General features: G+C 36.5%; 1 protein-coding gene across 2 annotated transcripts in view; it reads right to left on the bottom strand.

The window, feature by feature from the left end:
- LOC122806915 (inositol hexakisphosphate and diphosphoinositol-pentakisphosphate kinase 2-like) overlaps positions 1-26,481 on the bottom strand; it is a 1,544,141-nt gene that overhangs the window by 850,725 nt on the left and 666,935 nt on the right. For both annotated transcript variants that reach the window (XM_044077730.1, XM_044077729.1), the window contains 2 exons: positions 12,019-12,180; positions 11,708-11,829 (listed from right to left, as the gene is read on the bottom strand). In XM_044077730.1, the coding sequence (XP_043933665.1) occupies positions 11,708-11,829; positions 12,019-12,180 (284 nt within the window). The remainder of the gene's footprint in view (positions 1-11,707; positions 11,830-12,018; positions 12,181-26,481) is intronic.

Below are 26,481 nucleotides of genomic sequence, written 5' to 3'. Positions count from 1 at the left end.
CAGAGACATCATGTGAGAAGTTGAGTTTAAAAAAGTGGGTGGCCTTTCCCTTCCTTTGATTCCACAGCAAGAAATTGAAAGTTTTATGCAGTATAAACATGCTTCTGGTACCTACACAATACTGGAACTGTACTGTAGGGGGAAAATCAAACTAAGAGTTGAGTTAAACTGTAGGAGAAGGTGGAGTTTTTTCTTTAATGATGCTTTTTCTCCTCCTCCTCTTATTCTAAATACACTTCAACGTTCCTTTCACTCCCACCTTGCTCATGCCAACCAGCTGGTTCCTCCAAGGCCCAAAGCAGCCTCCATTTCCCATCTTATTCTGTACAATGATAACCTTTATTCTGAAGCAGAATTCAATATAAGCATTGTAAGTTTTGGTTAGGAAACATTTACTGCTTAAGAACCATCAGCAGTGACTATCAGGGGGGTATTGCACTGTTTTACACTGTTGGTCACTCCCTTTAGCCTATCTGCCTAGTATAAATGATAAAAGTGCATATAAAGTGTGTTTATAAATTTGATTTTGGTGCAAAAGGCAGAGTAAGTTTGCCATCTTTAAAATGATAGCTGCACATTTGGGGAAAAATGAAAGGACAATGATTTTTATGGTGCAGATGCAACATAAGGGGCACCTTGTTAATGTCAAGTCTCAACCTGTTGAAGACAGCAATCAGTGGATGTTAATGAGGTAATGGATAGCAGATAAGGAATATGCCTTGACAAAGGGAAGCACATGAAAGCTGTATCTTGACTTTTGATTTGTAAAGTTAAACAATAAACCAAAAATAAAAAATATATCCAGACAACGTGGGTCAGCTGTTTCACTTTGTTGTAAAAGACAACAGCCAAATGACTAAGCGCTTTTGCCAATCACACTATGGCTTTTTCAGAGTCATTTGGATCAAATAAAACAATCATTTAAATACTACGCTTTGAATCCATTCCCACCAATCAATAATCATACTTTAAATAACATCATAAAAAATCACTTCCTTTTAACATAATAAAATACTAAAATGTTAGTAAAACTTCATGCCAAACAACTATTCACTTCCCTTCATATGCATTTTTGTTAAAAAACAGTGCAACACCCTCATGAAACTGAGACAAAAAGGTTTTAAAATGAACTTATGAAAACAACTTTTCGTACACAAAATATGAAAAATGTAATTGGTTGTGTAAAGAAACCTGATGCAGTATTGTAATAAACAAATAGATGCAATCTTAAATCACACATGCCCTTTGTTTCAAAATTGGCAATAGGGAAATGCTGTCATTCAACCCAGGCGGGCTCACAGCATTGAGCCTAAGTTGCCATTTAAATTCCTTAACCTCAACATCTATTTTAAGGTCACCTCTCTTTGTTGTGGACCCTATCTATGACAAAAAAGATAATTTTTTTAAAATTCACACATTGAGTACTATGCAAGTATAGTGCATTATGCACATTTTTGTTCTTAATGGACCTCCAATGCTCCGATATCCTGTCCCAAAGCCTGCAGATAGTTTTACCTATGTAGAAACTATTGCAGGCAGTCCAGGTTGCAATGTATACTAGCATGGACATACTGCAGTTACATTTCTCCAGGCATCCTACAGAGAAGTTATAATTGTTGATCAACACATATGGTCCATCGTTTATAAATCTGTCCCACACTTAAACATCAAGGAAGTGTGGTGTTTAGTGTATACATTGTGTTTTTCAAGAACATTTTTACTATTCTTTCCCCTACTAAAAACCACTTTAGGATCACTACACAATTTCAGTTTTGTACTTGCATCCAAGCAATCATTCCAGCATTTAGTCAAGGCTAAAACCAGTTGGGAGGCCAAGTTGTTATATTTCAGTACAAAAACATCTGATGCTTTAGATGCTTTTTCTATGTGTGTTACTACATTGCTAGTTCTTAAAATCGGGGTAAAAGCAGTGTCTCTTTTCTTCATAATCTCTTTCTTGACACTCAGTAACAATTTTAAAGGGTAACCCCTCTCAAAAAACATTCCAATCAACTTATATATCTCATTTTTAAAAGTACTATTGTCACTAACTAAATGGGATGTCCTCACCATTTGTCCTTTAATGATACTCTTCTTTGATGCAATGGGTGACAACTTGTAAATAATAACAAAGAACCTTGTGGTGTCTTAGTCAATTTTATGTCTAAACGATTAATTTCACATGGATGCCAAGTACATGTGAATCTGAAGAAAGAGGTTGTACAGCTTCATGCTATTCATAAATTTTGAAGAAAACACATGTTGTTCTTCCCAGTGAAGAAGGATCAGGTTAGCAAAGACAGGAGCACACCTGGCCCCCATCTCTACCCCTGTCCTTTGATGGAAAAGTTCTGCTTCAAAACTTAAAAAATTGTTTTTCAGTATTATCTCCATAAGTTCCAGCAGGAGACTGATTTTAGCTTTATCAATTGTATTACTATGCAGAAGACTTTCATGGAACATGTCTAACCCATGATCGTGAGGTATTACTGTAAATAAATTTATCACAGCTATTGTAAGAAATGTGTAACTTTCATCATCCTCCATTGTTCTTAAATGTTCCAAGCAATGCCAGGAATCCTTAAGAATATGCTCGGCACTCTCCAGGGCTGCCTTAGCCCATCTGTCCACAAATGCTGCTAGGGGTTCAGTCTTGGAACCCTTTGCCACCACTAAAGGTCTACATGGTGGGTTGTATACATCTTTGTGGACTTTTTGGAGTGTTGACCGGCATGACTGGATGGTCAACACTTAAATAATTGAATTCTGCTTGATCCAGTAAACCCTGAAATAATGCATCCAGTAAATACAGATCAATGTTGGTGTAAGCTTTTCACTTCATTCCTAGACACTCTATCATAAGTGTTTGCATAATTAAGAATCTCATACATCTTGGAACTGCAATCTATGGTAATCATAACGACAACCCCTCCCTTATCTGGTTTCATGTATCTGTGATCTCTATTTTTTACTAAATCTACATCTAAGGTTATTCTTTCATCGGGGGTCAAGTTGTCCATACCACCTTTATTTTTGGTTACAAGTTTTCTAAAATCTTTCTCACACAATTTTTCAAAGGCCAGAATGTCCGGGTTATGGGGGGGGGATTAAAAATACTTTTCCTCTGTAATGAATGTTCTTTGTTCATGTTACTATTAACTTGATTGTAAGAAAAAAACATTTTCAAATTTAACTGTCTAGTATATAATTTTAGGTTTGGTAGAACATCTGCTATATCGACATGAAAATTAGGCACAAAAGTTGTACCTTTACTTAAATCAAAATGAAAGTGTATCACCATATTAGTGTAGTTATACATAGTAAATCCTTGCTTTTTCTGCAGATAACAAACCATTTGATCATTATTGAGGTCACTGTCATCTATATCATTACAGGGTGTATTAAAAAACATCAAGTTATCCCTTAATATCTCCTGTTCCCCCCTTGTCCACCCCTGTTGTATTGTCCATTCGGTTGGAAATTCCTGTAACCTCTGTTCCCTTTGTTCCTCAGTTTTTTCGACCTCCTCACTTGGGAAGTCTATTCCAAAAAATGATGATCATCATGAGGGTGGATTTCATCATTCTCATTGTCCAGCAATATTTCCTGATCCTCACAGTCCACCCTATTAGTATTGTCATGCATTGTATTAGGCATCCTATGGGTAGAACCCACTGGGTATGCCAAATTCATTTGGTAATCATTGGTGTCTCTACTAATTTTTTCTGTTTCACACTCATATTCTTTTTAAGAAACTCCTCTACGTTAAAACATTTAGATAACTGTTCCTATACTGTACAAAAAGTCATTCATAATGCTTTGGTTTAACATAGTGATTTCTTCTTGTAGTTTAGCTAACTTACTTTGGTTGTTTCTAATGATTATGTCCATCATCTCCAATCCAGCCTTATCGAAAAGTCGATCAATTTGCGGTATGCTGTTGTACCTGAATCCACACCCATGGGCTGTTTCCACAATCTCAGCCCCTTGGGAACTTGATTTAGAGCCAGCGACTTCCATAGAAACATATTATCTAACTGTAGGGCTCTGTATCTTTTGCAAACCTTTTTGAAGTTTTCTATCTGGATCTTTAGGGAAGGCATACTGTGCCTCACTTCATTCAGGCCTGAGAAGTCCATTTCTGGTAACCAAAACCATACTGCAAAGTCATGTCCTTCCAGTAGGTTGCCATTGGAGAAAGGATTAGTGTTAGAATTACGTCTAACCAGTTGATCATCATTGGAAGCAGAACTATTGTTGGCACTGTTTTTAGCATTTACCATGCCATCGATTAAAGGTGAATGCAGAGTGAATAAGTCTGCTTGGGTACTAGTGAGGGTGTTTACGCCCAAATCATATACATTGGCTCCCTCTCTTAAAACCAAAGCCGTGAGCTTTCGTACTGAGCTCGTAAGTTCCTTAATAGCAACTTCCATTACCAATATGTAATGTGCAACGTATAGCCGACCACAAAACTGGATAAAAAAACTTTGAAAAAACACAAACAGTCCACAAGGACCAACCATTGATTTGTAAAGTTAAGCAGTTTAAGTCATTTGGGATGCTTTGAGTGAGTTTTTCAAAGAGCAATATGATGCCATTATGCTGTGTTTGAAGTGCAAAGTAAGTCAGTGAAACCTGCGGATGAAGAATATGCATTTGTTCATTGAACATAAGCTGTTTTATATGTGTGTGTGTGTGTGTGTGTGTGTGTGTGTGTGTGTGTGTGTGTGTGTGTGTGTATATATATATATATATATATATATATATATATATATATATATATATATATAGAGAGAGAGAGAGAGAGAGAGATGCACTGGCCCAGCAATCAAGGAGCCTCAATCCTCACCACTAACACCAGCGAGGGGCGTCCACATTGGGAAGGATAACAAATACACACAGTAAAGTACAATTTCCCTTAAGAGCACAAAGAGATCACAGTCAGTCTGGGGCTGGTTTCTCCCTTTCTCTCCAAATCCCCAATAAGTCTCCCCACTGGCACAGCTATACAGTGGGGTCCTTAGCCAGGGTCCCAAGCCAAATCCTCCTAGCACTCTTTCTGTCCAACCAGTGCTTCATGTCCCTGCCCAAGTAGTTGAAACATACACACACACTTTGAGATATGACTTGTATACAACCACACATACACTCCTGAGGAAGGCTGGCATAGGTTCACTGGCTGTGCCCCTTCTGTCCAAGCTATAAGGTAGCAATCACTGCCATCAGGACCCTTACTTATCAGCTACTAAAAAGGCCCTTACCAATAGGTATCCAATTATTTCTGTGCAGTATTAGTATCCGGTTAGTAAGTGTGACCAGGACTTTTTAAGGCTTATTGGAGTGGCTTGGCCAGTATCACTATATACATGCAATGTACTCTAGATCTTAAATTGTCTCTACATTAAGCAGTCACAGTTGAAAGGTTTAAAAATATTTAATAATAAATAATAAAAAAACAAGACAGTGCCCCCTACTACACAGTGCTAGTCAGGAGTTCAGAAATCACAGGAAAATGCTTAAAATAATACAGTAGAATAGTTCTGACATCAATACAGAAAACAACTAGTCTAATCTTCCTATTTTCTAACTATTTCTAAGAGAGACACTAAAGTCTAAGATCCTACTTACATACAGAACACAGGCAGAGTGCTGGTGAGTTGGATGTTCTCAAGACAAATACATACTGCTGTCTCTCTGTCTCTGAGAAAATCCTTTAAATGTCGACTCATTTTACATTACATCATTCTTAATATTCTCTGGTTCCCGGGCTGACAGAAACTGTACATTTACATTTCTTAGTAAGCTTGCACCTGGTCAGAAAACACAGCAATAAACAACATTATACATGTAAATTCTAGCAATTAACTCTGGTCTAAAAACAATAGGAAGAATTCCTTCATCCAGACATCTCAGCTCTGGGTTTTGAGATCAAACAATTATACAATGCTTGACTTATCAGCTTTCCTCCAGCAGAGTGCAATGCGGTTACATTTTTGAAGTTCAACATCCAATAACATTTTCTTATTTAAGAGAACAAGCCTGTGGCTTATACTAATATTTACAAATGACAGAATTATCTACAAAATTCTATCTAACTAGGCTGGCAGCCTTCACATATCTTCACAAGATATACAGATAAATATATATATATATATATATATATATATATATATATATATACAGAGAGAAAGTTATTAAATATATAGATATAAACATATGGGTTCCCTGCAGAATGTTTTGTGTGTGTGTGTGTGTGTGTGTGTGTGTGTGTGTGTGTGTGTGTGTGTGTGTGTGTGTGTGTGTGTGTGTGTGTGTGTTTGGTCAATAGCTCAGCAGCTGGTCCACATGTGTGTGAGACTGTACAATTCCCAGGGTTGGGGAATATGCACTTAACCTGTGTTGGTGCAATCTCTGAGTTAGTATATTTAATTAGCAGGGGATTTGGGGGGCACAGTCACCTACAGTAGGAAGCAAGCCCCCCTGCAAAAAACAATCCCCGTGATTCAATAAAGCCTAAATTAAGTGTACACTAAGTGTGCACTGTTCTGAGTGAATAGACAATACAGACATAACTCACATCTTCTTCCTCCTAATTTTAGTTTTCCTACTGATATTCTTGCAGCTTTAAATACTGACAGGGATTCGTAAAGGTTAAAGTGTAGACGACTTGTACACTTAGTGTAATCTTTCTGAGTGACTACACAGCACAAAACATGTGATAAGAATTTTATTGATTAAGCATCTGGTATACTTACTGTAGGCTTTATTGAATCTGGCCCAATGTCTTTATTTATTTTTTATGCTTGTAATTTTGCATGCTCTAGGGTTGTTTCTCGACATATGTACACTGGTGTATCAAAGTTCGCATTTCTGACATTTTGACATTGATATTTAGTACAAGTTTTTTCCTACTAATTATATACATTTGCTTACCAGGCTGGGGTAGCACATTGATCAAAGAATGACCAAATACAGGTCCAGACCAGGTTACATGAAACAGCAACAATGATGTATTAATTTACACAGAGGTGTATAGGTAATACAGAACAATCAATAACTGAACATTCAAGGGGTTCATATGTACATATTTGCATAAAGAGAGTCAAGTTACATTCTAATTGGAAGAAATAGTGCTACAGAATAAAGAAGTTGACAAAAAGGAAATGAGAGAGGCCAATGTATGATTAGAATATAGAAAATAAGGTTTATGAAGATAAACATTTTCAATTCACCAGAGGATGAAGCATCACACAAAAACATATGCTTGTGTTGGAGTTTATGGGGTGAAGAGGGATTTAAGTATTTGGAGTTTGGGAAAACCATAGGAGTTTTCAAGAGTTTGCTGGGCATTGAAAATGCATATAGAGTGCTGCTGTTGATGACTAACATGGTTTATGGTAAAGCAAGAGTGATTTTGTTTCAGTTCATGACAAGAAGATGCAGGGCTTATCACAACTTGGTGACTTGGTAAGAGAATAATATTTGACGGAAAAACTATGTTTATGGATCACAGTTTTTCAGACACTACCATGCAGCAATAAGACTGACATAAATGAGTGCAGTGGTACACATTAAGATAGAAATTATCATTTCTAGTGAGTCTGAAAGTATTTTTTTTGTTTACTTTTCAGCAGAGGTGCAACTGCTCATCTCAGGTCAGTCAGTGATGCAGCAGCCTAAAGGGTTGCTACAATCACTGGACTTTATTATCAAGGTATGATGATGTGATGTACTGCCGTCTATGCCAGGGGAATAGGACAGTGCATATGTAACATATACCAGCATAGGTAGCTGGAGCTTTGTAAATAATTTTGTGTCATTTGAGTATTACACTGAGTTGTAGAGATTAAACACCAAAATGGAACTGAAAGAAACCAACAAAGTAATGAAAAGAAAATCATCAGGTTCTGATGATGCCTTTATGTTTTTAAGACAAAAGCGCTTAACATAATGTGTTTTGTTGTGTTTTTAACAGCTTTTTTATTAAAAGTCTCTACTGGATCTTGAGCAGATGCTGAATTTTTTCTTTTCATTACTTGTACAGATGCTTGTGCTAAAAATGTATCAACAGTGTTATTCTAACTGGTTAAATGTATATGCTTAAACAAAACATTCCGGAAGGGAAGAGTAGAAGTTTTTGAAATTGTTCTATAATTTTCAAATACTGCAACAGATCTTAGCAAAGCTCTGAGTATGCACTGTACCAGAGTCAGGCGATTAAATGTGATGTCATTCTATAACCAGCACTGAGAGAATGGCACTCTCACAGCAGTTTGTTTTGTTTTCTTTGGAACCTGATATAAAGGTCTATGACAGTTACCACAGTCAATTAGGTGAGTCAATTTGGTTCAATTAGTTGGAAACTCATCACCTTGCCTTGTGGTAGTAAGCATCTCAGTAACTAATCTTGCCTTGCTGTATTAAGTTAGCTAGGGAACAGTTATTCTTTAGACAGTCAGGAAATACAGTGAGATTAGTTAAGTGTTGTTTTTCTGCATCTGTTTGAATCTGTCCAGTTGTGTTATTTTTATTTCTTCTGTGATTGAAACTCTGTTGTTTATTGTACATAGATATTTAGTATTCGCATATTTACTGTTTTATTATTTATTATTAAATATTTTTATACATGGTGGTGGTGCTGCGGTAGCATTGTCGCCTCACAGTAAGACGCTGTCCAGTTCAATTCTCAGTTAGAGCGTCTTCTGCATGGAGACATGGTTGTGCATCAGGGCTGGCAACTTGGCACATAAAAATCAACTGCCAGTCATTAGCGGACCGGAGTTCCACTGTGACGACCCCTAACTGAGAAAAGCATAAAGACACAACAACAAAAATTAAATATTTTTATACCTTTCTTTGTGGCTGGTCTTTTAGAGAATACTTTTAACATCTTGAGAGTTGTTGTTGATGTCTGTCTTTCGACTTTTCCCGGTTAGGGGTCACCACAGCGGAACTCCGGTCCGCTAATGATTGACAGCAGATTTTCACGAACGCCGAGGTGCCAGCTCGATGCCCAGCCTTCAACGAAGGCATGCCTTTATGCATGTCTTTCAAACGCCACCCAAACATGGGGAGGACATGCTGACTCCACACAGAAGGCACTCCCCGCACTCCAGCCAAGAATCGAACAGGAGAACCTCTTGCTGTGAGGCAACAATGCTACCACTGCACCTGCGTATTTTAGTGATGCTGTGGACACTCCAAAAAGTCTTGCTGCTTTGCTTTGGTTACACTCTACCATTTATATTAGTACTGATTTTCTTCAGTATAATTGGATACTCGTAAGAGCCTGAGAGTAGATGACTGGTGGCAGCGTGGTTACCTTATAGTCTGGGCAGAAGGGAAACAGCTAGTAAAACTGTACCAGCCTTTCCCAGGAGTGTGTGTGTGTGTGTGTGTGTGTGTGTGTGTGTGTGTGTGTGTGTGTGTGTGTGTGTGTGTGTGTGTGTGTGTGAAAATCAAATGCCCAGGTGTGGGTGTATCAGTTGCTTGGAATTGGGACACAGTGCTCCAAAGTGAGTCTTGTTTGGGATCTGGAGAGACAGAGAGTCTAGTCCCAGGTCTGGAGTGTGTTCCCTGTGTGGTTTTGGGAAAAAAAATGTGAAAAATACTGTGTAAATCCATTCCTGTTCTTAGTGACCAGTGTCAGTGGTGAGGATTGAGGCTACTTGATTACTGGCCTGGGGTAGGGAAGCCATCAAACAAGGAATCTGCAGCAGTAGAGCATTACAAAGGGAATGAATGCTTGGACACATGTAAATTAGAAGAACAGGAAGAAAAATGTGAGTGAGAGGAAGGTAAAGCTCTTGTCACATGCACACCTGGAAGTAACCAATGGGAAAGACATGTTGATTGGTCACTTGAGAAAACTGAATATTTGGGAAATAATAATTATGGAAGCCACGTGTTGTCAAAGGAAGAGATAGCCATACAATGGAGACTATGAGTTTAAATGTGTTGACTTTAATTTTGTCTTTTGAATTGAAGGGCAGTAAACAGAAAAACATTAGAGTGCCACTATTTAAGCTCCTAAAACCATCTACATCACTGAACTTGCAGTTTGTGCTTCTACAAAACGAAAAGGACACAATGCGTTAATGCACCTCAAGCTTGTTAAAAATGATTATCTTGATAGTTAATGACCTTCATGCCCATGAGCAGCTTCCCTTCTTAGAAAAATAAGCATTAAAAGTTTACTGTTACTGTTTCTTTCAGTGAAGACTGACCTATACTGACAACCCTAACAGCTGACCCAGAAAAGCTGTCCTACAAATGTGTCTCGGGCTCTGTTGCAAACCAGATACTTACTGTGTAGGGTTGTATCTAACTTTGACCAGCTACTTACTGTGTAGGGGTGTAGCTAACTAACTTTTGACCAGTTACTTACTGTGTAGAGTTGTATCGAACATTGACCAGCTACTTACTGTGTAGAACTGTATCTAACTAACTTTTGACCGGATACTTACTGTGTAGGGCTGTATCTAACTTTGACCAGTTACTTACTGTGTAGGGGTGTAGCTAACTAACTTTTGACCAGTTACTTACTGTGTAGAGTTGTATCTAACATTGACCAGCTACTTACTGTGTAGAACTGTATCTAACAAACTTTTGACCGGCTACTTACTGTGTAGGGCTGTATCTAACTTTTGACCGGCTAATTACTGTGTAGGGGTGTCTCTAACTAACGCATTCCAATCGAGTTGCAGCACTTCTGTGGGGTTGGCTAGCTAAATGAAAAAAATTAAACAGATATTTTTTGGCTGGCATGCTGTATTTACCAGAGTTCCATTCAGCCATACGTCGTGCAGCTTCACTATGCTCTGCATCCTCCTACATTCCCACCCATCCCACATAATTTACTTTACACTTAACCACACACACCCACTTATTTTTAAAGCCACTCTACCCCATCATTTAATTAAAAAAATAAAGGTGACAGAGCCTCATTCTGGCCTTGTCTGACTGTTTTAAGGGATGATTTTTAACAGTTGTTTCCAAACTGTCTTTGCTAAACTGAAGTACCACAGACATCAGGATTCTGAGCTACTGCTGCTGAATGCTACCTTATGAAGTATTTCCTTTAGACCATTTTCAATAAATAATGAGATTTTAATTAAAACTGTAGAAAGTGCTCAAAAAGAGGTGCCATTAGGATGCCTCAGAACAGTAAATACTCACACTATGTCTAACTGTATTCACAATTATCTTTTTTAGAGCGCATAAAGAGGGAGAAAAATACAACTACTTGAGCACAAAATCATAGAGTTCTTTCACATTTTTTTAAAGTTATAAGCAGAAAATTAAGTTGTTTTCCAGTTGTACTATGTAGCATTATATGGAACAGAGTAAAACTAGGAAGAAAGGGATGACAATAAGGTTATTTATATCTGTATCATAAATGTGAAGATGTCAGTGAGAGAGGCAATTTCTACTGTTGTGGGTGTTCTCAGATAGACGACTAAAAATTGTCATACAGGTCTTTCTGCTAACAAATGATATTTGTTTATCATGACCATTTGTTTGAAATATGTCTGGAGAATCTATCTCTATGAATGTACTTCAATCTTTAAGTTATACAACTGCCCAGAAAACAGATTTTGCAAGCCACATGTTGAAAATCAACTGACAGCTCTATAGAAATTAAAACAAAAATTGTCAAGGCTTAGTAATTCATAGAATAAAATCCAGAATGTCATCTACCTACCCTAGTATCTTCGCACAGTCATCATAGTACTTCATGGAGTTTTTCACAAAACTGAATCCATTCACATCACAAACATAGGAGTGTCCATTAGCTCGAAGTAGGTCAAATCCACACACTGTTTGCTGAAACAAGGAAAGACATGTTACTTAACAGCAATACTGTTAAGTTAAACAGCTCTCAGAATGAGGACATCGTAAGGCACATGTATCATATTATGGCATGGAGCTCAATTACTCACTACAAGTCTGTTTTTAAACTTCTCTCTTCAGCTTTTGGTTTCTGAGATACTGTTTTTACAGCTACAGACTCACCTTGAATGCCAAACAAACTTTCCGCGCTACAAGCTTCTCCATGGCTGTCAGCATAACAGGGTAGCGGATCTCCTTTCCCTCACTGTCTCTTTCCACTTTCCCATCAAGTGCTGGAGATTTACGGGCTTCTGCATGGGCATAATCTGGCCCTACAGTATACACCTGTGAGGAAAAAAGAGAAACAACAAATAAAAAATATAAAGATTCAAAATATCACTATATACAATATTAATCAACTGAAAATGTATGAAAGAAATACAGTAGTTATGACCAAGGATGGGGTAAAGTAAAAATAGCAACAGTGAGTTAAGCTCATGTCTTTTCCCAATACAATGAGTGCAAACAGTTCAGCTCAGGGTTCACAGAAACTGCAGAACATCTAGACTATGATCCCAGGTATTAGCAATGGAAAGATAAGAGCAAACTGAATTTAGAGTTGTCCATTCCTTGTCAGCATGATGGCTTACAGATTATGATCTCTTCCTCGTGTTTTCACGGTCCATAGCTCAGTCTTGATTTCTGGTCACTGTGTATATGGAATTTTGCATATTTTTCTCATCTGTGTCTACATTTTCTACAGGTAATTCCTCTTCCTCCCAATTCCCCAAAACATGCAGGTTGCTTTGCCACTCTAATGTAATCCCTGCATATAGATGCTGTATTTCCCTCTGTCCTTGTGGTTTAGGTCATGGCCAAAAAGAATGCAGCAGAGTGCAGCTCACGCTTCTACACAGTAAACAGTCATGAAGACAGCAATGAAACCAGAAGAAATCTCCTTTGGGCAATTTTGCTAACAACACACAGGCTCAGCTGGAATGGTCATAAAAAGGTAAAGCTGAAACTTGGGACACAGACTAAACTGCAGGCCTGTGGATTCATATGGTTAACAGTAACACAAACGTATTCCATCAGAAACTTCATAGAAGAATAGATTTCAGCACACAAGTACTTCTTAGCTCACCCATCTTTTTTTCCTATTAATAATGCATGAATGCCTGCATCACTGTATCTGACTAAACCTCCTTCATGCATTACATCATTTGCTGAATTCTGCACCACTGTGTATGAGTACATCATGTCTCTTCCATTTCCAGCAGCTGTAAGTACTTCCTCCTGTGTATGCTTCTAAAGTTCTGTTTTCCCACATGCAAGACTTTTCACTTCAAAGCAAACACTATCTGCCTCATACTTCTGTAAGCAGATATACTCTTTCATCCAGCATTCATCTCATGTCACTTAGGAATCATAGGAAATACAATGCAACTCAGCCTAGTGGCCATTTACAATTTGCCAGTACCTTCCTTTAGGACTTTTCCAAGAAGGATAGGTCAGTCAAACTATGGGAATTTTTATTTATAGGTACTTACTATGTTATTGGTTGGTTAGAATCTTAAGAAGCCTCCCCTTCCCTTATGAGAATTAATAGTTTTTTGTATTTTGCAGCTGTATATTGTGGTAATTCCAAGCTTCATCCAGAGAAGCACTATTCTCTGTGATGTACACTTAATCCTCCAGCATGTTCTGATAATTTTGCAAGAGACTGAGGTATTTTGAGTGGGTGTTTGTGATACAACTGGATTTATAAATATATAATAGGTCCTATAGACTACAGCCTACTGAAGGTCTGTAAGCAAAGCAGTGGTCATTTATCAATAGTCTGTATGACACCAAGAGGAGACAAGGTGTTGAGTCTGTCTGTATAGCTTTTATGATTTAAGCCTTTGAGGAAGCATTGTGGTCATTCCATTTCAGACAAATATTTGGACAGGTACAAACTGAAAGGAGCATTATGTCCAACGAGTGGCCTAATAACATTCCTGGATCTGGACACCATAACCTTATATATAAGCTGTATGATTCAAAAGGATTTCCTTAGTGGATACTTGCTGATCAAAGAACAGTTCATTCATTATCAACAGAGGTTCCCAGATCTCCAATTACAGGGTCAATTTTCAATGGGATGCTTTCAATGTGCTAGTTACAAAGAGAGTCATAATTGCTGAAGGATATGGTAATACATTTCTTGGCATTTTGGTTCACTCAGTGGTTTTGACACAACTCTTTCGTTGGGCAGGTCTTTTGTAGGATCCTGGTATCTTCTGGGGAGTTTATGATGGAACCATGTTTGCAGTCATCTGCAAACTTGGTCAGCCACAAACCCTTAACGTTAGCTTTCACTAATGGGAAGTAAATCCCAAAAAGGAGTGATCCAAGGATCGAACCCTGGGACACTCCACTAATGAGAGTTTTTTTTTTAGGAGGTAGAGCCCCCCACTGTTAGTTCCTGGGTTCTATTTGTGAGTCAATTTGCTATTCTAAGTTACACAGGGGTTAACATTTATCTGGGAGAATTTGTTTTATGATGCTTGAGTGTGGGATGATGTTGAGTATCTCTGTGAGGACCAGTTATGCTGTTTGAACTGATTTTGCCTCATTCGTTGTCTCAGCAACTTTTTTGAACAAGTTGACCAGATTAAGTAGGTAGGACCTGCCCTTGGGTGAATATGAACTGGGTTGGGTCAAGAGTCTGTAGATTACTTATACCCCGGGTTATTAGTTCCATAATGATACTTTCTATAGCCTTACAGGTGAGACTGTCCAGGCATATGTATTTATAATTACTTGTGTCCATAAAAGCCTCACCTTTGTGTATGGGAATAGTTGATGCTGTTCCCCATTCCTCCAACATAAAGCATGTTTTGAGGCTAATATGAAACGGCCCCTGAAGGGGTTCTGACAAATTATGTTTTTAGATAACCAGTAGGCAGTCTGGTATGTTATCTGTCCCCAAAGGCATAGTGTCCTTAGCCTTAGACAATGCCTTGAGAACCTATTTTTGAGAGATTTGAGGGGGAAGTGCGGATTGTCCACTATACTGTGGGTTCAATTTCCACACCAGGTAGATCAAATACTGACACTGCAGTGCAGTATAATGGAGATACTGTCCACTGGAGTGTGTCATCCTTCAGATGAGATATTAAAGTGAGGCTCTATCGACTTTAGTTGGTAGTAGCTCGGGTGGATGTAAAAGATCCAAGAGAGGGGTCCTTTATATACAAAAAAAAGAAAGTATATTTACATATTAACAAATATTTACAAATGTAAAAATATGTAGACATACAAATATATTTACACATATTCATAATTTTCCTAACAATCATGCTAAAGTTTCATCCCTATTAGACCCCACTCTTTTTTCCATAACCACCATCTGATTTAAAAAAATATTGTTACTAAAATCCATTTATCATTAAACATAATTTCATTTACTCTTTCATTCTGTATAAACTATATGACATAAAATAACTTTTTATCTATTCATTAAAAATATTCCTTACTTCTGTTCTTATAATACCCATATTTAATCATATCCATGTTTACTTTATGCACTTATTTTATATCTTCAAAAAAAGTCTTCTTTTCATAGCTTTCCCCATAATGTTTTTACTCTTTCATATTTGAAAAACACATGTCCAGTAGTTTCTTCTTCTTGACAAAGTACACATACTCTATCACTTTTCTTTTTATGTGGCATAATTTATTTTACTAGTAATTTATCTACTATCAGTATCCACAAAAAAATCTTCACATTCAACTTTCTAATTACACCATTTGCTTGTTAATTTTATAGTTTTAGTTTTTCATCTGTTACATTTTCCCATGGTTTTATATAGCAATGTTTTATCATTACATTCTTATACCATACATTTCTTTTTTATCTACATTGTCAATTTTTACTTTTCATAAAAATATCTTTTTCACAGCAATATTTTATTTCTTCATTTATACACTGTTTTTCTCTTGTATCCTTTTTTACCACACCCCAAAATGTATCATTGTTATACAATTTTACTACTAATCTCTCATCTTTTTCATTTATCCACTTTAACACTTTCTACAAATTTAATGAAGCAGCATATACCACCGGGATGATTAACCCTAAACCTCCTTCCTCTTTATTTACATATAAAACTTCTCTGTTTACTAGGTTTAATCTAGACCCCATATGAATGCAAAAATATCTGCAAGAATTCCTTTTCAAATACTGCTGACAACACAAATACACTTGCTAAGTTGTTGCTGTTTTTCTTTTCCCGGTTAGAAGTCACCACAGTGGAACTCTGGTCCGCTAATGATTGGCAGTAGAATTTTACAGTGCCGAGGTGCTAGCCCGACGCCCACCCTTTAACGAAGGCACGCCCAGTCACGCAAGTCTTTTGAATGCCACTCGACCGCAGGGAGGACATGCAGACTCCACACAGAAGGCACTCTAGCTGAGAATCGAATGGGAGAGCCTCTTGCTGTGAGGCGACAATGCTACCACTGCACCACCGCGGCTTGTACTTGCTAAGTATGATGTTTTTTCCCAATCAGTACTGAATTTATCAAATAAGCTTTTTTTCTTCTTCTGTTTTTTTTTTTTCCTCCATTGAATTCTACTTACATCTTTATTCCCAAATTGTACACCTAACAAAAAATGCCATTTATTGTAAAATACATACCCCCCATCTTTACTACTTCACCTAAACCTTTACGTTTCTATTTATTTAAAACCATCCTTATCACCTGTAGACACTCATTTGTGCAAATTATTACTTGTTCTAACCAAATTTTGTTTTTTGTTTTGCAATTATTATATTATTATCTGCATATGTTAACAGGACTGGAATTCTTAACCCTTCAAGTGTTATATACCCAGCCTTCTTTATTTTGTAATTTATTTCACGTACTATCATCTTCATAACTAATGCAAAGAGTATACAATTCAACGGACATCCCTGTCTTACCCCACTCTTCATATGCACCTCTTGGCTTAACCAACCATTTACAAGTATTTTTCCTTTATTATTACTATATGCTGACGCACATAATTTCCTAACTTTCTCACTTATATTATATTCTTTCATTATTACTCATAAGATTTCATGCCCAGTTGTATCAAATGCTTATTAAAGTTTCCTATCACTATTTTTGCTTATTCTTTTCTATTCATAATATCAACCACAATATATATATATATATATATATATATATATATATATATATATATATATATATATATATATATATATATATATATACTATCCTCCATAATATTTTATATATATCATACCCTATTCCACTTCATGGTTCTGATGAGGTCCCACTAGATTTGGAGGGATGAAAGTGCTTAGCTAGTTTGTTTTGTTTTATTCCTTATGTTTTATTAAACTATTCACCTGTGGTTTACAACCTGTGAGTGGATTGCTTAATTTTGTACCAGGACTTGTGTTTTAGCAGAGTACAATATATGAGCTGTTTCTTCTGGTTTTCCTGGGTTTTATATTGGCTGCATGGACACACATTCCTCTGGTTTAGTTCTATGGTTATTGGTTTTGAACAAGACAGTGTGTTCACTTTTTGTCACCACTATGGATTTGCCCACCCTGTGGAACTCTAGTTCACCTCATCTGTCTCTACCAATTGCTGCTGTTAATGGCAAAGACTGTTCACAACAAGGAGATTTAATACAACCTTTTACCTTGATTTCATATTAATACACAATTGTAAATGATCCACTGGGCAAATTTATTTCACCTTCACAGGCAAACTCAAGGGACTTGCTATACTCTAAACCGGGTTTTGACAACTCAGTTACTCAAACAGTTCTTTCAGAAGCTGTTTCATTATATATTCCAGTCAGGCCTGAGCGAATGTTTGGTTTAATCAACCAGCCCTTACTATGTAGAAGAACAATTTGAACAACTGGTTCAAACAAGACCTGGGATTTACTAGTACCTATGACAAGAAAACTACTTCAACCCCCAAAGGCACTTTAACAGCACATTTGGAAAAAAAAGACTCATGAAGGTAAATTACTTGCAGCTTCATAACTGCTTTTTACAAGAGTGCCTTAACAAAAAAAATTGTCCCAAAGGAGCTTAGACCTTTTAGGATTCCAAATTGCCTTGTTTTCAATACTGTTGAATACAATGAACTGATTAATATGTTTGATAAACATAGGTTTGAATTGATGGATTTTATTATTAGATAGAACACCACACAAATGAATGTATTTGTTTTATGAAATAACTGCTTTAAACAACAAAATTCGTAATGACTTGCTGTTTGATTTAAACAAGTGTAAATATTACCAAGTTTTTCTTAAAGCAGAAGAGAAATGTAAGGTTACTGTTAATCATAACAGAAAGAAGTTACTGAGAGACCAGAATTATTATGCAAACAATAGGGCATACCCGATACCAAAAAATATTCAACATACTGATGCAGTATATGACAATACTAAGAGGTTTGATGGTACTACTTATCACAACCAAGTTGGCAACCAACCAAGCAGTAATTATACTCTTAGGATTATAATGGCAGTGTGCCTGAGGACACACTTATACCTGATCATCGTCTAAATGATTTAGACAAATTTCCACTCTCCCCAATCAGAAAGGCTGGCTGCAACACCAAAAGAACCAGTCAACCTTTTTTCACAACTCCTCCTGGCCCCTTAACAACCCCATCATGGGAGAGGGAGAAGGCAAGAGGGGAGAGGCTCAGGGAGGGGTGAATCAAAGAAAATTTACAATTAATGTTTATTCCAACAGGAACTCCCAATGCTTCAAGAGATGATACTTGTTTGGTAATAAATGGGAAAGTTGTTTCACACAAGGGGTTCAAAGTTTTCAATTATAGTGACTTACATATCAACTGTTGATAATTTTTCACTTTTAAGTAAATATTTTAAGTTTGTTCCTAATTCTTCATCTGATATTTCAGATGTTTTATTAGAATTCAAACTGTTCACAAGAAAATTGAGCCTGTATATTCAGTAACTTGAACAAACCAGCCATACTAATACATTCACCCCCACTACCCTGAGAATGAAAAGTATTTACAACCCTCTCTTGAACACTACTATTGGTATTTTTTGAGAAATGTATCAAAGACAAATGTTGTATCAAAGGCAAAAAGGATCTCTGTAAAAAACCTCTCTTTGGAAGAACAGCGTACATTTAATGCATTGAGAAACAACCATTCTATCAGGATGATTAAACCAGATAAGAGGGGATAGGGTTGTTATAGCAGATAAAATTGAATATGTAAGCAAGATTCATACCGTGTTGCAAGATATGACCACATACAACATAGTTTCAAAAATGAAATTAATATAGTCTACAGGAAGATAGATATGTTTTGAGAAGATTGTTTGACTCAAGGCATAGATACTTATAAAATCTACAATTATTTTTTTTTTATTATTAAGAATCCCCTACACTGGCCATTTTTCAGTATCCCAAAAGTGCACAAAAATGCTGACAACCCTCCTTATAGGTTGACAGTGTCTGCTAATGGTTCTAAAACTTACCCATTAGTAATATATGTTGACCAGACTCTTATGAATGTGTTAGATGGCACCCTACACACTAAAGGATTCTAGTGATTTTCTTAGCAAGTTGAAACATGATTTATACAGTGATGACAATACATTTTTAACAGTGGATGTGGTTGATGTATTTTCAACAGTCCCCCATAAAATGGGATTGGACTTATTCCAGTCAGTACTTTTAGAGCTTACACAACTAGATTACAGCTCTGTTAGGTTACTTATGGACCTCTTGGAACTTGTACTTACTAACAACTTTATTTTCTTTGAGGGTGAATATTTCAAGCAGGTGCAGGCGGTTGCCATGGGTGCTGCATGTGCCCGATTTATGCAAATCTGGTGATGTACACATGGAAGAAATTGTATATTTTAGACTCCTTGTACTCAAGTTGTTGGACATATTATTTTAGATACCTGGATGATTTGTTCTTTCTTTGGGTGGACAGAGAAGACAACATAATTGCTTTTATTGAATTTATAAACATTACCACAGTATTTTTAAAATTTACTCACCATTTTGATAAACACTTATATAAGTACCTGGACATTTCCATTTCAAAAAACAATTTGCTAAAAAAAGTTTGATTGCACTTTTTACAGGAAAGAAACTTTTTCTAACACTATCTGCACTACAAAAGTTGTCACCCTATAGTAGTAAAAAAAGTGTGTTCAAAGGGCAACTTGTCAGGAAGGCCAGAATGTGTTCTACTTTTGATTTATTCTTGTTAGGATGTCACAAGATGACCAACATGTTTCTAAAAAGGGGGTGCCCACATAACTTGCTTAACATTATGTGATCAGAGATCACAAAAGGATGGGGTACAAAATACCTCCCCCTCTTCTAGGATCAGACCTTCGGAATAAACCATTGACAATGGTGAAAGAACAAACCTATAACAGTTTTACTAATGCTTTAGTTTTAAAATTTGATGCTTTTTTCTCAGCAAATAAAAAACATAGTAAAAAATAACTGTAATCTAATTAAAACAGACAATGACTTACACAGTTTGGTTGGTGACAAATCTAATTTTATTTATAAAACAGTAAAAAAGTTAAAATACTTGTTGAAAAAACACCTAAATTACTTATGAACAACCTTAGTTTAGTGACACTTAAATGTGGAGCCTGTCATCGGTGCTCCTACATTTTTGAGGGAGACGCCATTATGGTTAATGAACAAACATTGAAACTTGTCGACAGCAACTGTTCACTAAAGGAGTATTATATATTGCTATTTGCTCCAGCTGTAATAGGTTTTTATATTTGAAAAATGGAAAGATGTTTTCATAAATGTATTTACTACAGCTACTATGATATTTCTAAAGGGAAATTGAACAGTTCTCTGTTTAAACATACTTCAGCATGTACAAATTACAAAAAAAAATCCTCTGTGGTTTTTTTAGAGGTTGTCACCCAAAATGAAAGGGAAGGTAACTGGGAACATTTTTAGAAAATAGAGAGTTAATTTCACAGCTAATGTTAAATTACTCTAACCCTCCTGGCTTAAATGACTATATCACACTTCTACCTACATTAAACTTGAAAGCCAGGAGATTTTAATATATATGTATAATTTTATGACAACATAGATTCATAGAGATGCACAGATTTTATTTTTCAATATTATGCTTTTATATAAGAAAGTTTACAAATTGTATATGTTTTGTACATTTTTTGTATTAGTTTATTTATTTAATAGATGTTTTTTAAACACTAGTTACATATGACTGAAACTGAATATTCTTTCTGCCTATGACTTTAAGGAACAATGAGATTTGCAAATTCAGTGAGACTTTGAATGAGATTTTCTGTAGCCACATGATGTATCTTTACTATTTAAGAAGTTTGCTTGCTGCATTCATGATTTTGATGAACTCCCATTAGATTTAGAAGGATGAAAGTGCTTAACCAGTTTGTTTTGTTTTATTCCTTCTGTTTTATTAAATTATTCTCCTGTGGTTTACAACCTGTGAGTGGATTGCTTCATTTTGTACCAGAGCTTGTGTTTTGGTGGACTACACCACGTGACCTGTTCCTTATAGTTTTTCTTTCACTGTCTCCTAATTTCTGTCTTCTTTATCACTTACTTCAAAGCCTTCTTCTATGTCCATTTTTTTTCTCATATAGTTTTTCTTCTGTTTCTAGTACTTCTAAAATTTCTTCTCTTTGTTCTTTTTCAATTCTTTCTTTTTCTCTTCCCTCACTCTTGTTTTTTTTTTTTTTTTTTTACAATCCATCTATAAATGTCCAATTGTGTTACATTTCTAACATTCCAATTCACATATTTTTCGCATCAGGTCCCATTTCCACACAAATATAACATTTTCTTTCATCAGAGTTGCTTATCAGATGTCCTTCTTTTCCAAATACACACACACACACACACACACACACACACACACACACACACACACAAAACATGTTTTGGGTTGTTCCCATTGTTCCCAGTATTTTATGGCACTCTATTGCCCTTCACATCGATCATGGTATATCTATATATGTATAATTTTTTCTCTTTCTATTTTTAACACAATATTAAATCCCATCCACCAGTCCATAAACCCCTTTTATCATAAAAGTTTGCAATGTCCACTACTTCTTTATATAAAGTTTTCAAATATCTTTCAATGTATCTCTTTCCACCTCTGTTCACAATTGTACATGAATTTTCTTTTTTTTTCCCCTGTTAAACACTTTTATCACACAACAATTCTGTGGGTTATGATCTTTCCTTTTTTCTTGTTATCCAAGAAAATAAAAAATTTCCATTAAAAAAACAGTTTCAAATATATCACAAAATGTATCTTTGTTAATAAGAATAAATGCTCCTACCTCATGTGCTTTTACACTCAAAGGGGTTATCAAATTGTCGCACATACCAGTACATTTCTCTGTCTTCTTTACTTTGAATCCTTACCACATACTTCTGTTTTCCATTTTATTCTACCCTTTTCTATTCTGATACTCTTCTTTTGCCTTCTTTTACTTTCTCTGCATGTGTTTTCTTTTCCATCTCACCACTATTCTTCGAGATTGTTTCTGGACTCTCCTTTTGTATTTTTACCATAATGTCCCACAGGAAACATCTCCTTCATTTGCTGGCTCACTTTACATCACAATTTCTTTAAGTAAATCATCTCACAACCCTTTCGACTAGAGGATTGTAATTATACATCCAGCATTTGCAGACTCATTTCCATTTAAACAGATTTCTTTGAAACTTCTCTTCAAAATCCTGTACAAATTCTCTGGCGTCAATATCGGCTTTCTCATTCATTTCTCTCATCATCTGCCTCCCAGTTTCTCTGGGTTGCCTCCGAGCCTGAAACAGAAACAGAAGTGCTCATGCAAAATGGTTCCCACTCGCAACAATGACAAGTAGGGGAAGTTCCCTGAAGCCCTGGCCAAATTTCTTCTACTAGTATAAATGCCACCTCAGGTCTTCCCTGAAAAGAGGCTACTAGCCTAGTGGGAATAACCTAGTCAACAAAGGATAAATATAAATAAATAAATGTGGGTATCTGTGCTGAAAATACTGGAAGTGAAGGGGGAGGTTTTGACCTTACAGCTGAACTTGTCCACTAGCAGACTTGTTATGTCCCCTGGGTACAAGTATATGATATCATTTACTATTTGCTCAACACAATGTTGGGTACTGTTTCTGAGATTTCAAACATAGTTAAAGAAGGCTTTGTGGTTATCTCTCACCAGAGTGGCTATAATTTATACCACATATCTGCCTTTGATTTTGAGTTTGATCAGAATCTGAAGTTTCTGGTTTAGTTTAGCAACAGCATTTTTGACTTCTTGAGAGTTAGATTTATTTTTTGCATGCAATGAGTTTTTTTTACAGCTTGTTTATATTAAGGTTCCACCACAGAAGTTTATTTTTGAATTTGGAGTTGCATTTCTTTCTGAGTAGGACAGATGCGTGACTGTAACTATTTACATTTGCACAGAATTCTATGTAGGCATTGTGATTGTCGAGGTAGAGGGTTTTTTTAATTTTGTCAGGTTATCCCTCAGTTTTAGTAGATTAGCCTTTATTACTGAGAACCTGGCATTGAGCAGAGCCACTTTGATGTGATTTCATGTTTTATTTATTTATTTATTTAAGTTGGGAGGTCCATTAGCTGTTCTCTGCCTAAAAAAGGCACTATGAAGGCAGCAAAGGCTTTAGGCAGTATGCAGAAGCGCTGGAATGAAAGGCACAAGCCATCCTTAGCAAAGCAAATGCGGCTGTCAAGCATCACTTCCCAAGCTGACACAAAATGGATCCCCCTGGAATGACAGCGGTTAATTAAAACAACTGTTGTAGCTAATTAGCATTCCTTTGTACTTCAGCATGACTCTCATGGAGGGAAAGATTCCACCAAAGATCAAGGTCTTACCTGCATTTGTGACATACAAGAGTCCTGACATGTCTCTCTGCACATCCCTTAGGGCTTTGCTTACTAAGCCTATAACCCCCACATGGACCACCAACATGTCATAATCATATATGTTAGGTGTACGGTCCTTAAGGGCCCTTTAGAGGTTAGACATCCTGGCAAATGAAACACAACTTAGAGAGACAAACAGAAATGTGCCACAACCAAGTGCTGTAATAGCCACTAGAAACAACAGCTACATACTTGATATAGCTAATTTGGGAGGGAGATTTCTGAAGTAGACAATGGTGAGACTTCCTTGTTTGCAATCTCCAGATGGGCTCCACATTTGGAAATGCAAATATCTTTTGTTGGTGAACACTATGTCATTCTGCAAGGCTGGCATAGCTCTCAACTACTTAGCACAAGAAATCTGGACAAAGCCAAAAATAATAGGGGAACGAATGCCAGAAAGGAGGGGGAGATTTTAAATATTATTCTTATAAACTTAGAAAGTTGATATAATAATAGGTTTTGCAATAGCATGTATTTTCCGAATGATATGATGCCTGAAACTCAAATATCTATTATTATTTAGTGACTTCAGTGCTCAATAATTTGCCAGAAAACCTCAACCTTTATGAGAATCAAAGCAAAAATATGAGGCAAAAATCTTGACATTTTATGAAATTTTGGACAGTTGAGAGGCTAGCAGGCTAGGAAAGAAGGTTTATCCCTTTGCCTATTCAGCTGAAATCCCTTCCCCATACAATAAGTGAGCACAAGCTGCAAAAAGGAATTAAAAATATATAAAAAAAGAAAGATGCATATCTCTCTCTCTCTCTCTATATATATATATATATATATATATATATATATATATATATATATATATTTATGTGTGATTATGGAAATATATAATCATATACATACATATAATCAGTCCTTGGACTTCTCCTTTTTGGCATCTACTTCTCTGAAGCCAAGGCCAAAGTCAAGGACTTCTGGCTGACCAAACTTGCTGATGATTAAAATTAGGAGCAGTCATAGAAACCCCCAATTGAAATTGAAGTTCTCCAGGAAGGGCCGACACAGACAAATAACTGCTAACAAATGCATAATAGTATCCTTTGGGAAGTCATCCACCCCTGGTAACTATCATAGTGACACACACCCCTAAGAGTCGACCAAGTAGTCAGAGACTTGGGGACATACATAGACAGTAATTTAGCCTTTCACGTCTACAGTAGTATGGAAATCATTTTATGTTGTGCAACTTATGAACAAAAGTATGGCATCTAGGTCTAAGGAGGTCATTGTTCCACTGTATTTGTCATTCATCAGACCTGTCATTGAGTACAATGTCACCTTTGGTATGTACCTAACCAGGCCCAACCAACAACTGGAACATCCACAGAGTTTCATCAGTAAAATAATATAGGGCTTAAGTAACATGTCCTATGCAAATCACCTCAAAGCACTATCCCTGTATTCTATTCCCTACAGGCTTATGAGGGACATCTATGCTTAGCATACAAGGCATTGTTGGACCCCACCCTGATGGACCTCCTGCATACCCGTAAAACAAAGAGCACCAGAATTACCTGTTTTAAGGACTTAAACCTTGCCTGTGATATAAGCAGTACTGTTGGAGAGATAATTATGTACCACAGAGACTATCCCTTCTCTGGAACAGGCTCCCTATCTATGTGAAGGAGAGTTCCTCCCTAACCTAACGCAAGTGCAACTTGGACAATAGGATGGGAAACAGGATATTCATCCATGGTTTGGCACCTATGTCTCCAATGGACACAGGAAGCCTGTAGATGGTTAATTTCCCAGGCTCCCACATCTAAATGTTTCATCTCCCAAGCCCCTGCTTTCACTTACCAAGTGTGTCAGAAATTGTCAGAGATTTAGGATGCATGGCTTGATGTAAAAAGGCTTCAGTGGTCATTAGCCTAGTACACCTATGAATCTATGTAAATATATTTTAAGTGTCAATCTTTTTCTACAATCACTTTGAAAAAAGACATTTGATATCAGACAACATAAATACATGTGGCACTTGTTATGCTAGGCAAACAAGCAGAATGTTTAAAGAATGTGTGAGCAACCAATTTAAGTTGTCTCAATTGTTCTAGGTACAGGAGTGCAATCTATAAACATGAGAAGGTTCATCCTACAGTTAAGTTTGTATTCAGAAGAATAGATCCAATAGAAGTCTGTAGTATAGGTGGGGATGCTTAAAAACTATTTTAGATTCTAAAGAAAGGTTTTAGATACTTAACACTGGTTCACTGTATCCACCTGCTCTCAGTGAACACATATAATTCATATAAAGAAGAGAAAAATGAATGGTCATATTATCCTAAATAAACTATCCTAAACAAATCTTAATTTGCCTGATATTATAAGCTAAGCTGAGTTAGGCTTGATTACCATTTAGATGGGATACTGCCTTTCCTGATAGTACTTGATTTATGCCACACTGCTTGGGAGTTGTTTTTAAAAAACTGCTTTGCATGTGACTGTTTTTTATTTATCACATATGCTCTGGTGTCATATAAAAGAAAGTGATTGTTTCACTGTTTTAGATACTGGTCTCAATGAACACCTATAATAGCCACATAGCTGATCAAGTGGCCAGCAACCTGGTATTACATCACAGAAAAGCCCACATAGAGCACTTGAGGTGTTTTGCTTTTGTTTTTTTTT

This window comes from Protopterus annectens, chromosome 7.part0 (genome assembly GCF_019279795.1).
Source record: "Protopterus annectens isolate FY-2018-M chromosome 7.part0, PAN1.0, whole genome shotgun sequence".
Lineage (NCBI taxonomy): Eukaryota > Metazoa > Chordata > Ceratodontiformes > Protopteridae > Protopterus > Protopterus annectens.
This window is presented reverse-complemented; position numbering and strand designations above follow the sequence as displayed.